Here is a 12,574-nt window from a genome sequence, read left to right as displayed (position 1 = left end):
TGTTAACTGCTGGGACAGTGGTTCTCTCTCTAGCAGCTTGTTTGGGTTATAATTACTGATAACGAGAATTGTATTCATTTGCTAACCAATTGAGATAGATGTGATTCTTTCTTGTGTGTCTGTAAGCTGTTATTTTCGCGGGCTTTGGGCAGAAGGCGGATGGGGACAGAGAGAGGAGACACGATGCTGTAAGCTGGGCGATGGAACGGACCCCGAGCGGGAGTCCGAGGCCCAGGGTCTTTGGTGAGGAGAGGAGACACGGACAGACTTGAGTAGAGCATTTGGTCGATCACCGAGGGTGGTCCCATTCGTGGGTCAGCAGAGTTCAGGCGACATTGGCTGGAGGAAGGGGGACCCGGTTCTATAAGAGCTCCAACGATGTGTGGACGAACTGGTTAATAATAATGGCACCTTTTTCTTTTCTTTAAAAAAAAGTTAAACAATTCTTATTTTGTTCCTTTACTATCTACATAGTCAAAGTTATAAAGTGTAATCATTTAATCGCATATGGTGTACTGTCTGTTATTTGGCGTGGTGGGGTACATCACACAGCATCCACACAAACTTGATTATCCACTTTGGCGGGGCCAAAGCCTGCTCCCCCTGGATGAAAGCGAGGGGCCTGAGTGAGCCTGAGGCTTACCAGGGGGCTACAGATAGAATTGTGATCACTATCTCAAAAATGCTCTCCCACTGAGAGACCTGACACTTGACCAGGTTCATTTCCCAATACCAGATCAAGTACAGCCTCTCCTCTTGTAGGTTTATCTACATATTGTGTCAGAAACCTTCCTGAACACACCTAACAAACTCCACGACATCTAAACCCCTCGCTCTAGGGACATGCAAATCAATATTTGGGAAATTAAAATCTCCCATCATGACAACCCTGTTATTATTACACCTTTCCAGAATCTGTCTCCCTATCTGCTCCTCAATGTCCCCATTACTATTGGGTGGTCTATATAAAAAAAACACCCAGTAGTGTTATTGACCCCTTCCTGTTCCTAACTTCCAGCCACAGAGACTCCGTAGACAATCCCTCCATGACTTCCTCTTTTTCTGCACCTGTGACTCTATCTCTCATCAACAGTGCCACACCCCATCTCTTTTGCCTCTCTCCCTGTTCTTTCTGAAGCATCTAAAGCCTGGCTCTCAAATTAAGCATTCCTGCCCGAGCCATCCAAGTCTCCGTAATGGCCACTTCATAAATCCACGCTCTAAGCTCATCCATTTTGTTCATGATGCTTCTTGCATTAAAATAGACACATCTCAAACCATTGGTCTGAGCGCATCCCTTCTCTATCACCTGCCTATCCTCCCTCTTGCACTGTCTCCAAGCTTTCTCTATTTATGAGCCAACCACCTCTTCCTCCATCTCTTCAGTTTGGGTCCCACCTCCCAGCAATCCTAGTTTAAACTCTCCCCAATAGCCTTAGCAAACCTCCCCGCCAGGATATTGGTACCTCTGGGATTCAAGTGCAACCCGTCCTTTTTGTACAGGTCACCCCTGCCCCAAAAGAGGTCCCAATGATCCAGAAATCTGAATCCCTGCCCCCTGCTCCAATCCCTCAGCCACGCATTTATCCTCCACCTCATTCTATTCCTATACTCACTGTCGCGTGGCACAGGCAGTAATCCTGAGATGACTACCTTTGCGGTCCTGCTTCCCAACTTCCTTCCTAACTCCCTGTAGTCTGCTTTCAGGACCTCTTCCCTTTTCCTGCCTATGTCATTGGTACCAATATGTGCCATGACCTCTGGCTGTTCACCTTCGTGGACGTGATCAGAAACATCCTGGACCCTGGCACCTGGGAGGCAAACTACCATCCATGCTTCTTTCTTGCATCCACAGAATCACCTATCTGGCCCCCTAACTATAGAGTCTCCTATCACTGTAGCCACCCTCTTCCTTTCCCTACCCTTCTGAACCACAGGGCCAGATTCTGTGAGAGGCACAGCCACTGTTGCTTCCCCCAGGTAGGTTGTACCACCCCCCCCCCCAACAGTACTCAAACAGGAGTACTTATTGTCAAGGGTACAACCACAGGGGTGCTCTCTAGCCTCGGACTCCTGCCCTTCCCGCCCTTGCCTATAGCTCCTATATATCACCTCCTCACTTTCCCCAATCAGATGAAGGTCCTCGAGCTGCACCTCCAGTTCCCTAACACAGTCCCTAAGGAGCTGCAGCTCGATGCACTGAATGTGTTGTCATTGGAGAGGGTCCAGAGGATGTTCACAAGGACGATTCCAGGAATGAAGGGGTTAACATATGAGGAGTGTCGGGCAGCTTTGGGCCTGTACTCACTGGAATTTAGAAGAATGCGAGGTATCTTATTGAAACCTACCGAATATTGAAAGGACTAGATAGGGTGGATGTGGAGAGGATGTTTCCTATGGTGGGGGTATCCAGAACTAGAGGGCACAGCCTCAGAATTGAGGGGTGACCCTTTAGAACAGAGGTAAGGAAGAATTTTCTTTTAGCCAGAGAGTGGTGAATCTGTGGAATGCTCTGCCATAGACTGCAGTGGAGGCCAAGTCCATCGGTATATTTAAGGTGGAAGTTGATTGTTTCCTGATTAGTCAAGGCATCAAAGGATACGGCGAGACAGCAGGTGTATGGTGTTGAGTGGGATCTGGGATCAGCCATGTGGAATGGCGGAGCAGACTTGATGGGCTGAATGGCCTAATTCTGCTCCTATGTTTTATGATTTTATAGTGGGGAAGAATTTTCTCCCAGGTCGACGGCAACTGGAATCTGAAATACACTACGTGGTGGAAGGAGATGAGCACAGAAATTCTCACAATACTAAGATATCTCCAGAAGCACTTGAATCTCCAAAGTATAGATACCTAGAGGCCAAGTGTTGGAAAATGGGATTAATAAGGATAGGTAATTAGTGTTCTGTATGGACAAGTGGACCAAAAGGCTTGTTCCAATGCTGTAGATTCAAAAATTAAACATTAAAATAATTCAGCACATTTTGCTCTTGTCATTTTTCTAACCTTTCTTATCATCTTGTAAAGTTTAATGGCGGTTGGCAGACAAATACAAAGTGCATTACCTCCACCTGAGTTGGAGTGTGGTGCAGAGACAGGAAGTATATCCACTAGATCCCCCCTCCAAAGGAAAACTCAAATAACATCAAAAAGGCCAATACACTTCAGAAAGTCAAATACACATATACATTACAATGGCAGTGATATCCTGTGTTGGCACGTGGCCAAGTGGTTAAGGCATCGGTCTAGTGATCTGAAGGTCGCTAGTTCGAGCCTCAGCTGAGGCAGCGTGTTGTGTACTTGAGCAAGGTACTTAACCACACATTGCTCTGCGACAACACCGGTGCCAAGCTCTATCGGCACTAGTGCCCTTCCCTTGGGCAACATCGGTGGTGTGGAGAGGGGAGACTTGCAGCATGGTCTTCCATACAACCTTGCCCAGGCCTGCGCCCTGGAAACCTTCCAAAGTGCAAATCCATGGTCTCACAAGACTAATAGATGCCTATAAAGATATCCCAACAAATTTTACACGTTAAACCCTGTCTGATTAGGAAAAGGGGAGGTGCAACGAGACCTGGGTGTCATTATACACCAGTCATTGAAAGTGGGCATGCAGGTACAGCAGGCGGTGAAAAAGGCGAATGGTATGCTGGCATTTAGAGGATTCGAGTACAGGAGCAGGGAGGTACTACTGCAGTTGTACAAGGTCTTGGTGAGACCACACCTGGAGTATTGTGTGCAGTTTTGGTCCCCTAATCTGAGGAAAGACATCCTTGACATAGAGGGAGTACAAAGAAGGTTCACCAGATTGATTCCTGGGATGGCAGGACTTTCATATGATGAAAGACTGGATGAACTAGGCTTATACTCGTTGGAATTTAGAAGATTGAAGGGGGATCTGATTGAAACGTATAAAATCCTAAAGGGATTGGACAGGCTAGATGCAGGAAGATTATTCCCGATGTTGGGGAAGTCCAGAACGAGGGGTCACAGTTTGAGGATAAAGGGGAAGCCTTTTAGGACCGAGATTAGGAAAAACTTCTTCACACAGAGAGTGGTGAATCTGTGGAATTCTCTGCCACAGGAAACAGTTGAGGCCAGTTCATTGGCTATGTTTAAGAGGGAGTTAGATATGGCCCTTGTGGCTAAAGGGATCGGGGGTATGGAGAGAAGGTTGGTACAGGGTTCTGAGTTGGATGATCAGCCATGATCATACTGAATGGCGGTGCAGGCTTGAAGGGCCGAATGGCCTACTCCTGCATCTATTTTCTATGTTTCTATGTTCCAAAGATCTCAATTTAGCAAGTAGATGTTTCCTTTGTACCCAATAGGAACTACATTTGAGCTATATATGCTGCACCCTATTTCTTGACAAGTACACGTCCTACAGATGCCAGTATCATGCTTATTAATTCTGAACAGGGAATTATTCAACCTAGTATGTCCAATATGTAAATGTCTATGTATAATTTCTCTCCTTTTATACTTAGCTCCCAGTTGAGTTCCCACACCCTCTGAATTTTATATAAATGCCATCCTTTCTTTTCCTGATACCAACTTTGTTGCCATGGTGATTGAATGGACTTTTTAAATTATGCTTTTCATCTCCCCTTTATGCAAAGGCACCACTACGTTTATATCCTTAATTTTAAATGATTGCTTGGCAATAATGTTTGCCACCTGTTTCCTTCAACCCCAACATGGACAGTAACCCATGTGAAATGTATAGACCGGCCTCGATCCTGCAGGCTCAACAGATGTTGTCCAATCTCAAGAAGAATGTCTGGTCAACAATTTGAAATACCTGCTTTAATAGACGTCAAGACCAAGAAAAATCAAAGCTTACTCCTTTGACCCATTCTAAGGCTAAAATGATAACAATTATCTCACATGTGAATACTGATACTTTGATAATCTTTTCTTAATAGTCACCTAAAGCTCTGAAACAAACATTTGTATGATCTGTCACTGGATCTTTTGAACCATCTGTGTAGACATGTAAGAATCCATAATATCTGACTTGCATATATTGCTGAATTATCTGTGCCACTGATATACAATCATTCTTCATCTTAATCTTTTCCTGAAGGCCCAAGTCAGCCACAGGCAAAGAGAAAAAATTATGGAGCAGTGACAGAAAGGGGTGCACTGGGACCGTCGTCCACATTGAACAACCAAGATTTTGCGCCCATTCATTTCCCATCCACCCAAAACTGAAGATTTTATGAATACAGTACACTCTACTAGTGTTACTAATATTAGACAACCAACTTTATGTTCTCTTACATTAACCCAACAAACCATTGTTAACTGCAACCCGCACAGATATACAAGTTCTTCATCCATTTCTACCAGTAATGCTGAAATTCAGGACTATTTAATAACACCACAACATAATCTCACTGTTTAAGATTGAACTTTATCTTGGGGCTTTAAGACTGCTAGTGAGGTTGACCTACCAGCGACACATCCATAATCAAAGCAATCTGATTAAAGCAATATACATTTAAGTGACTTCCTACTTGCACCTCAATCACAACCAACTAGGCACTTGAACACATTAAGGGCTTTTTTAACACTTCTCTAGAATTTTATTTACATGCACCTTTCATGTCAGCCTTGTGTCCATCCACATACCTAGAAACTCTACCACTGATTTTTGTTTGAGACTTAACATACAACTTGAGATCAATTGTGGGTGCAATGTTCCTTTTAGAAAAACAAATAACTTGAGTCTTTGCAACAGAAAATTTAAACCCTCACCGATGTCCCCATTCCTCTACTCTGTTAATAGTTGTGTGCGTTTTCCTAACTATATAATTTATATTCAAACAACAGGGATTCTGCAGATGCTGGAAATTCAAGCAACACACATCAAAGTGGCTGCCTGGCCTGCTGCGTTCACCAGCAACTTTGATATAATTTATATTTCTGCCTCTTTTCCACAGTGTGCCACCATCATAAAACAATGTGGAAATGCCAGAGACAACGTTTAAGAAAATATCATTATTCATAATATTAAAAAGGAGTGGGCTACACACACTCCAGAGTCCCATTCTCTATCTCATACTTAGAAAATGTTGTTCCCACCCTAACTTGTATCTTTATCACAAAAAACCTTGAATTGAATTGAACATTCTACCACCAATTCCCATTTTTCCAGTTTAAGCAGCAACCCTTGTGTCCATAATATTTCATAAGCTTTCTCTACATCAAATAAAACTGCTACCACTGTTCTTCATCAACTTGGGCCTTACGAATATCGGATTCTAAACTTAACACCGAGCCCATGGTCACTCTCCCTTTACGAAATCCAGATTAGTATACAGCTAATTTTCCACTACCTTCCACCAAATAAGAAAGCCTTGCTATAACAATTTGTTTCATTTTTGCACATCCACGTGCAGTTAGTGAAATAGGTCTACGACTGTAAGGATCTGATTGATCCTTATCAGGTTTCAATATCAGGATAACAACCGGTAATTGCCAGGAATCAGGAAGTCACCCTTCAACCCATATTGTATTAAAACAATTTCAAAACCAATACAAGTTTTGAATCTGATAACCGTGTAAACATACTATAACAAATATCATCTTTCCCAGGTGATGACTGATCAGCACTATTAATAGCCCTTTTAAGTTCAGACAATGCAAAATTGACATCCAGACAGGAACTTGAACATTCTTTTTCCCACTCGGCAATCTGAGGATTGCTTGTCAAAACTATTTCTTGATAAGGCCTGTCTTCTTTATCCAAATTGGCTGAACTATGTACACTAACACATGTTTTTGCAGTTACTGTCTCTGAAAAAGCAGCATTATTGGCAACCTTTGCCCACCATACAAAACCAGTAATGCATCAAGTTTTCTAACACTCCATCTTCTGTTATCATACCCCAAACTTTCCCTACCTGGGTCTTTTTCTCCCAGTGCTATCACACTGCATTTTCCAATACATTTTCTTTCCCCATCTTACTACTTTTCTAACTATAGCTTGAGCTCTTTTATATCGTATGAAAGACAAATAGGAGTGACACTGCCTAGCTTCCCTAAAAGCTGTACTCCACTCCTTCACAGCTCCTTTACATTCATATGTCCACCAGGAACATCTCTCCCTTTATTATCTCCCAACAATCTGGGAATCGATTCCTCAGCTATTGAGTTGAGTGCAGAGCACAAGGTATTACTACTCAACTCCATATCCTCCAAAACCAAACAATCAGGAAATTTACTTTCACTTAAACCATCAAATACATCCCATTTTGCCTTTTTAAAATTCCATCTGGGGATACAATCTCCTTTCCTGTTACACATCAATTCTCACTTTACAGAAATGATTACTCTTCACTGTTGTATCATTATACCCTTCCCAGTTATACATTCTTGTTATATCCTCAGATACTAGCACAAGATCTTATACAGTAGCAGAAAGAGTTGCTAGATTTAGCCTTGTATTTGAACCATCATTCAAGCACACCACTTTCCCCCCAAAGCTCTTCCACTACCTTTCCATACACACAACCCCGCATTAAAATCTCCCCATCATATCTTTAATTTTCCCATTGCCACCCACGCTTTCCAATATATCAAGTGTTAACCTTTCACAAGGGTTATAACAATATATTATCTGTGCTTCATTTTCCCCATTTTCAACCACAATTCACTCAAATAACTCCAATTTCCAAAACTCTGTATGCTATCCCTTTTCTGACAAAGGTTGCCACTCCTCCATTGCCCATTTTCCAATCATGTCTTTTATCAATATAACCTTGTATCTTAAAACTTGGACAAGGTTTCCTGTGAACCTATAACATCAGGTTTATTTGGTAACTCTTCAATAAATTTCTTAAACTCTTGACCATTAGCTAACAGGCTTCTAGCATTCCGGTATAAGGTTAGAAAAAGGCATTACCAACCCTCCTTTGAAGTCTGCACATTTACTTCTCCTTGTAAGGGATCATTAACTTCTAGAGTTAAGTCTTTCATCTCTAGTTGTTTTTCTGCAGCTCTTAATACAATTTTAATTTTTTTTCTGTTCTACTTTAAATTTGTGCTATACAATTTGCCACATCTGCCATGAAAGTGACAAAACTTCAGTTTATCGACTTTGTGCACTTTACACAACATCTTTAAACTATCTGTATTCTGGATACTAATATTCAGAAAACATTGACACTGTCTTCTGTACTTTCTGCTGAGCTTCTGCATATGAAATGCCCATTTCCACCTGAACATACTGCACTTCCAGTTTTCTGATATACAGGACACCCTGCATAATCAGAGCTATGTTCTCCTCCACAGTAGCTACAGTTTAGCCTAACACCTTCTCCACAATTGCCATAATCTTGTTCTCCACCACACCACCTTACACAGTTGATACCCGATCAAACTTCTGGCATTGATAACATCTCAGAGGGGGCAACACATAGACACGGAGCGACCACTCTCCGCTGAACATCGACGACTCCTCCGTAGAGATCATTAAGAGCACCAAATTTCTTGGTGTTCACCTGGCAGAGAATCTCACCTGGTCCCTCAACACCAGCTCCATAGTCAAGAAAGCACAGCAGCATCTCTCCTTCCTGTGAAGGCTGAGAAAAGTCCATCTCCCACCCCCCATCCTCACCACATTCTACAGAGGTTGTATTGAGAGCATCCTGAGCAGCTGCATCACTGTCTGGTTTGGAAATTACACCATCTCGGATCACAAGACCCTGCAGCGGATAGTGAGGGCAGCTGAGAAGATCATTGGGGTCTCTCTTCCCGCCATTACAGACATTTACACCACATGTTGCATCCATAAAGCAAATAGCATTATGAAGGACACCACACACCCTTCATACAAACTCTTCTCCCTCCTGCCATCCGGCAAAAGGCACCGAAGTATTCAGGCTCTCACGACCAGACTATGTAACAGTTTCTTCCCCCAGGCCATCAGACTCCTCAATACCCAGAGCCTAGACTGACACCAACCTACTGCCCTCTACTGTGCCTATTGTCTTGTTTATTATAATGCCTGCACTGCTTTGTGCACTTTATGCAGTCCTGGGTAGGTCTGTAGTCTAGTGGGTTTTTTTTGTGTTTTTTTTACGTAGTTCAGTGCAGTTTTTGTATTGTTATGCAGCACCGTGGTCCTGAAAAATATTGTCTCGTTTTTACTGTGTACTGTACCAGCAGTTGTGGTCGAAATGACAATAAAAAGTGATAGACTCAAACCATATGACTCGTATAACCTAATTTAACTCTACCCAACAACTCACCCCCCAATCAAATTTACAACATTCATCTGTTCTAATTTGACCATGAAACATTTAGCACCCATAACTTTTCCCAACAACTAAGTTGTTTTTAACTTAGTCCATGGGTACATCTAGAAGCACTCCCCAGACTACTCCCCACATCCACTATCATTCAATATCTCTTGGAGTTACTTTTCGTCCTCTCATAGCTTTCAACTTCAAAGCTTTTTCACGTTGCTTACTATTTTTACAAAATACCAAGAGTGCTTCATCTCTCAAAGGTTTCGCACCCCCAATACAGTATATCCTACTGTTCCCCCCACTCCTAGATTAATTGGATTGATATCAGAAACAGTACCACATTCAAAACGCAACAATAGTTTAAACTTTTTAAAAATTTAAATCCTGCCTTCTGCCTTCGTCACAACTCGCCTTCCTCCACACAACTCCTATCACCCAATAACACTTCCCCTGTCTTCTCCATCGCTTCCTGCCTGACAGTAAACTCCCAACAGCCGGCTCAGTCTACCGCTCCAACCTCACCACGTCCTCCCCAGATCCAGAAAAAGCTGCACACTCTCTCAATTCTACACCCATCTGCTGATTGGCTGCGTCCCCTCCATACTCGGGCCTCTAACTGCTCGTTTTGAGATTGCCGATCGCATGAATACTGATTGCCTGTATTGTACCTTAACAAATCATCGTTAGTCATGTGCGAGTGTATAACGATAGAACTATTAAAGTTGTACATTTCAAGCTGACATTCAGGAGCAATACTCTGTCCAAAAATTGTTTTTCCCCATCAATCCTGGAATTTGTTAAAACTTGAACTTTGCACATTGATCAATTATTTGTGAATTATAAAGATTTCTTTATAACATTGGTCCCGCTGTTATTCATCTTAAATCATAATTTTAAAAATCTTTACATATACATCTGAAGGTGGCTGCTCTCCTCATGCCACTTCAAATTGATTAACTGAGAGGTTCCGTCTGTACACACTAAAATAAAACGCATTCTCAACGAGGAAGCATCATTACCGCGAGTGGTCCATTTGAACTAAAACTCTACGCCAATTCAATTAATATTTGATGCGCATAGCCGATGACACAACCAAAACCCTGTGATGTCCGCCGATCGTGGAAGGCTTCAAGTATACGGATGGGCTCCGTGTGACTCACACATGGTATGTCCTGCTTTTGCTTCATATTTCTAGCATCTTTAAGTTTGGGTTCGTTAACGATAATGATTATATTGTCGGAAATGAACGATTTAGCATGTGTTCCATGAAGTTAACGCATACACCCGTGATGCAAAGCGAAATGATTTGATTATCCAAATGTGTGGTTTGAATGGCACATTAAGCGGCAGCGCATTAAACATTATGTTATTTAAGGTGTTTTTAGAATTCCGAAGTAATATTACGGAGGAAGAGCCACCGACACTGAACTTCCAGGAGAGGCATTCAAGTGTCTGTTTATCTCCTCCTCCCGTGGACCACAGCAAGTCGAGGCTGCCGAGAGGGGTGTCCGCTTCCTCTAGCCCTCTAAAAGTTGCCGTGACGGCGTTTCGCGGGGCTTGTCCCCCACCGGGGTTGTTGCTACGATCGGAACAAACCCACTGCACGGAGGTACCCTGCTGCAGGAGGCGGGCAGCACGGGACAAGTTGCAGCCGCGGACCCGGCCGCACCCTCCGTCGCTGGGGCGCGGGGTGCCATATTGCGCGAGCCGACGGGCTGCGAGTCCCGGGACAGGAGGCGACGCGAGGCGTCTGTTCGTCCGACCGACCGACCGACCGTCGTGTGAGCACCAGCGGCAGCAGGCGGGATGGCTGCCGTCGTCGGAAGGAAACCCGTGAGTGCGCATTCCTTTCATCGGTGTGGCTGGAGAGCGTGACTGGACTCCTGTCGGCGATCTGAAATACCGTTAACTAGCCTGATGGGCTGTCGCAAGGCAGCGGCTAAGGGGTTAAAAACTGCAGCCCGATTAGTTGCTTCAGTTGGAAAAATTGCGTTTTAAATATTTCGGCGAAAGCTGCCTGATATATATATTTTAAAATTTATTAGCAATTAGGTGGCCGAGGTTGACGTGCCCAGTCTCCTTTCCGTTACCCAGGGTTAATGGCGTCGCTGAAATGTTGTATTTTTTTTACATAAAGCGATATTGGAGACGAGTTTTCGATTAAGACCACGGTTCTCTAGTGGGTGAAACAGGATGGGTTGCGCGTCCGCCTGCCTCGCCCCTCAATGTTGAATAGACTTCCTATCGTCGGAGGAAGCTGAGAAACCGAGGGCCTGTACTCGCGAACTGAGCTCTTGAACTTAGCAAGCTAGGCACTTGAGTTTCTGTAATTTTATTTTCTTGTAAAAAAAAATTCTAAAGGAAGATTACTGGCTGGTGTAAAACTTTCTCTGCTATTTTATAAACTAGGTTCTTTTCATTTGATTTCTCTCTCTATTGAGACGCAGATAGGATTGTCTGCACGGTTATATGCAAACGTGCATCTTGAATTAATTTTACTCTCCGTTTGACATGTGGCCTCTGAATACTATTGGTTTGGCAAAAAGGAGGAGGGAAGAGAGATCGGGTGGAGCCAAATTAAAAGTTAGATAATATGCAATTATTGATCATCTTAAAAAAAAATAACGCTACAATGCCCTCTGACAGCAGCATCAATAAAATAAAACAATGATGAATCTAGGCAGGAAGGCTTGATTGAATTGGTCTTTAAATTAACACTCAACAGCTTGTGCACGTACGCAGTGAGGGAGGGATAAAATGCTCCCTGTAAGATTAATAGTAGAAACGTATTTCGCTGGAAACACAAAAGGAAATGATGGAGCAGGCCTGGCGTGGGGGTGGGGCGATAAGAGTGCATTGCTGAAGTAGAGAGAGTATAGAATGAGTGATGTGGGCTGAGATAAATGTAAGATGTGGCCAGGAATGTAGAGTTAAAGATCACTAAGATATTGTGGAGCAGCAGAGAGATTTTTGAAATAAGCAAAAGGATCTTGGAGCTTTTAGGACGGCTGGGATGTTTCACAGACTGACTTTGTGCAGGAGAGGTCATGGGCTGTGTTGGTCTAGTCAGTATTTTTGCAGAAGGTAGAAGGAGGTGTGGAGGTGTTAAAAAGTGTTAGTAAAGCTTGTTGGTATTATGAGGTACCATTTTAGCAATAGGAGCGGAGAACCGTGTAAATGATGAAGTGATAGAACAATGTGGCCTTTCTGAAGCTTGAAGAGCTGATTTGTCAAATTGATTCTGTTCTTCACTCAGTTCAGTTGCTGCTAAAACTTGTCCATGGCTTTGTAGTTCTTTGACATTGACTGTTTCA

At 43.1% G+C, this 12,574-nt stretch overlaps 1 protein-coding gene across 5 annotated transcripts in view; it reads left to right on the top strand.

Moving 5' to 3' along the window:
- Nucleotides 1-10,749: 10,749 nt before the first annotated feature.
- LOC134344149 (septin-11) overlaps nt 10,750-12,574 on the top strand; it is a 93,490-nt gene continuing 91,665 nt past the window's right edge. For 4 of the 5 annotated variants that reach the window (XR_010017376.1, XM_063043466.1, XM_063043467.1 and 1 more), the window contains exon 1: nt 10,750-11,093. Coding sequence is in view for 4 of the 5 variants with exons in the window: in XM_063043466.1 (XP_062899536.1) it covers nt 11,067-11,093 (27 nt within the window). In the remaining variant the exon portion in view is untranslated. The remainder of the gene's footprint in view (nt 11,094-12,574) is intronic. The other variant, XM_063043468.1, reaches the window with a different exon arrangement.

Source organism: Mobula hypostoma, chromosome 3, assembly GCF_963921235.1.
Source record: "Mobula hypostoma chromosome 3, sMobHyp1.1, whole genome shotgun sequence".
Classification (NCBI taxonomy): Eukaryota; Metazoa; Chordata; class Chondrichthyes; order Myliobatiformes; family Myliobatidae; genus Mobula; species Mobula hypostoma.
This window is presented reverse-complemented; position numbering and strand designations above follow the sequence as displayed.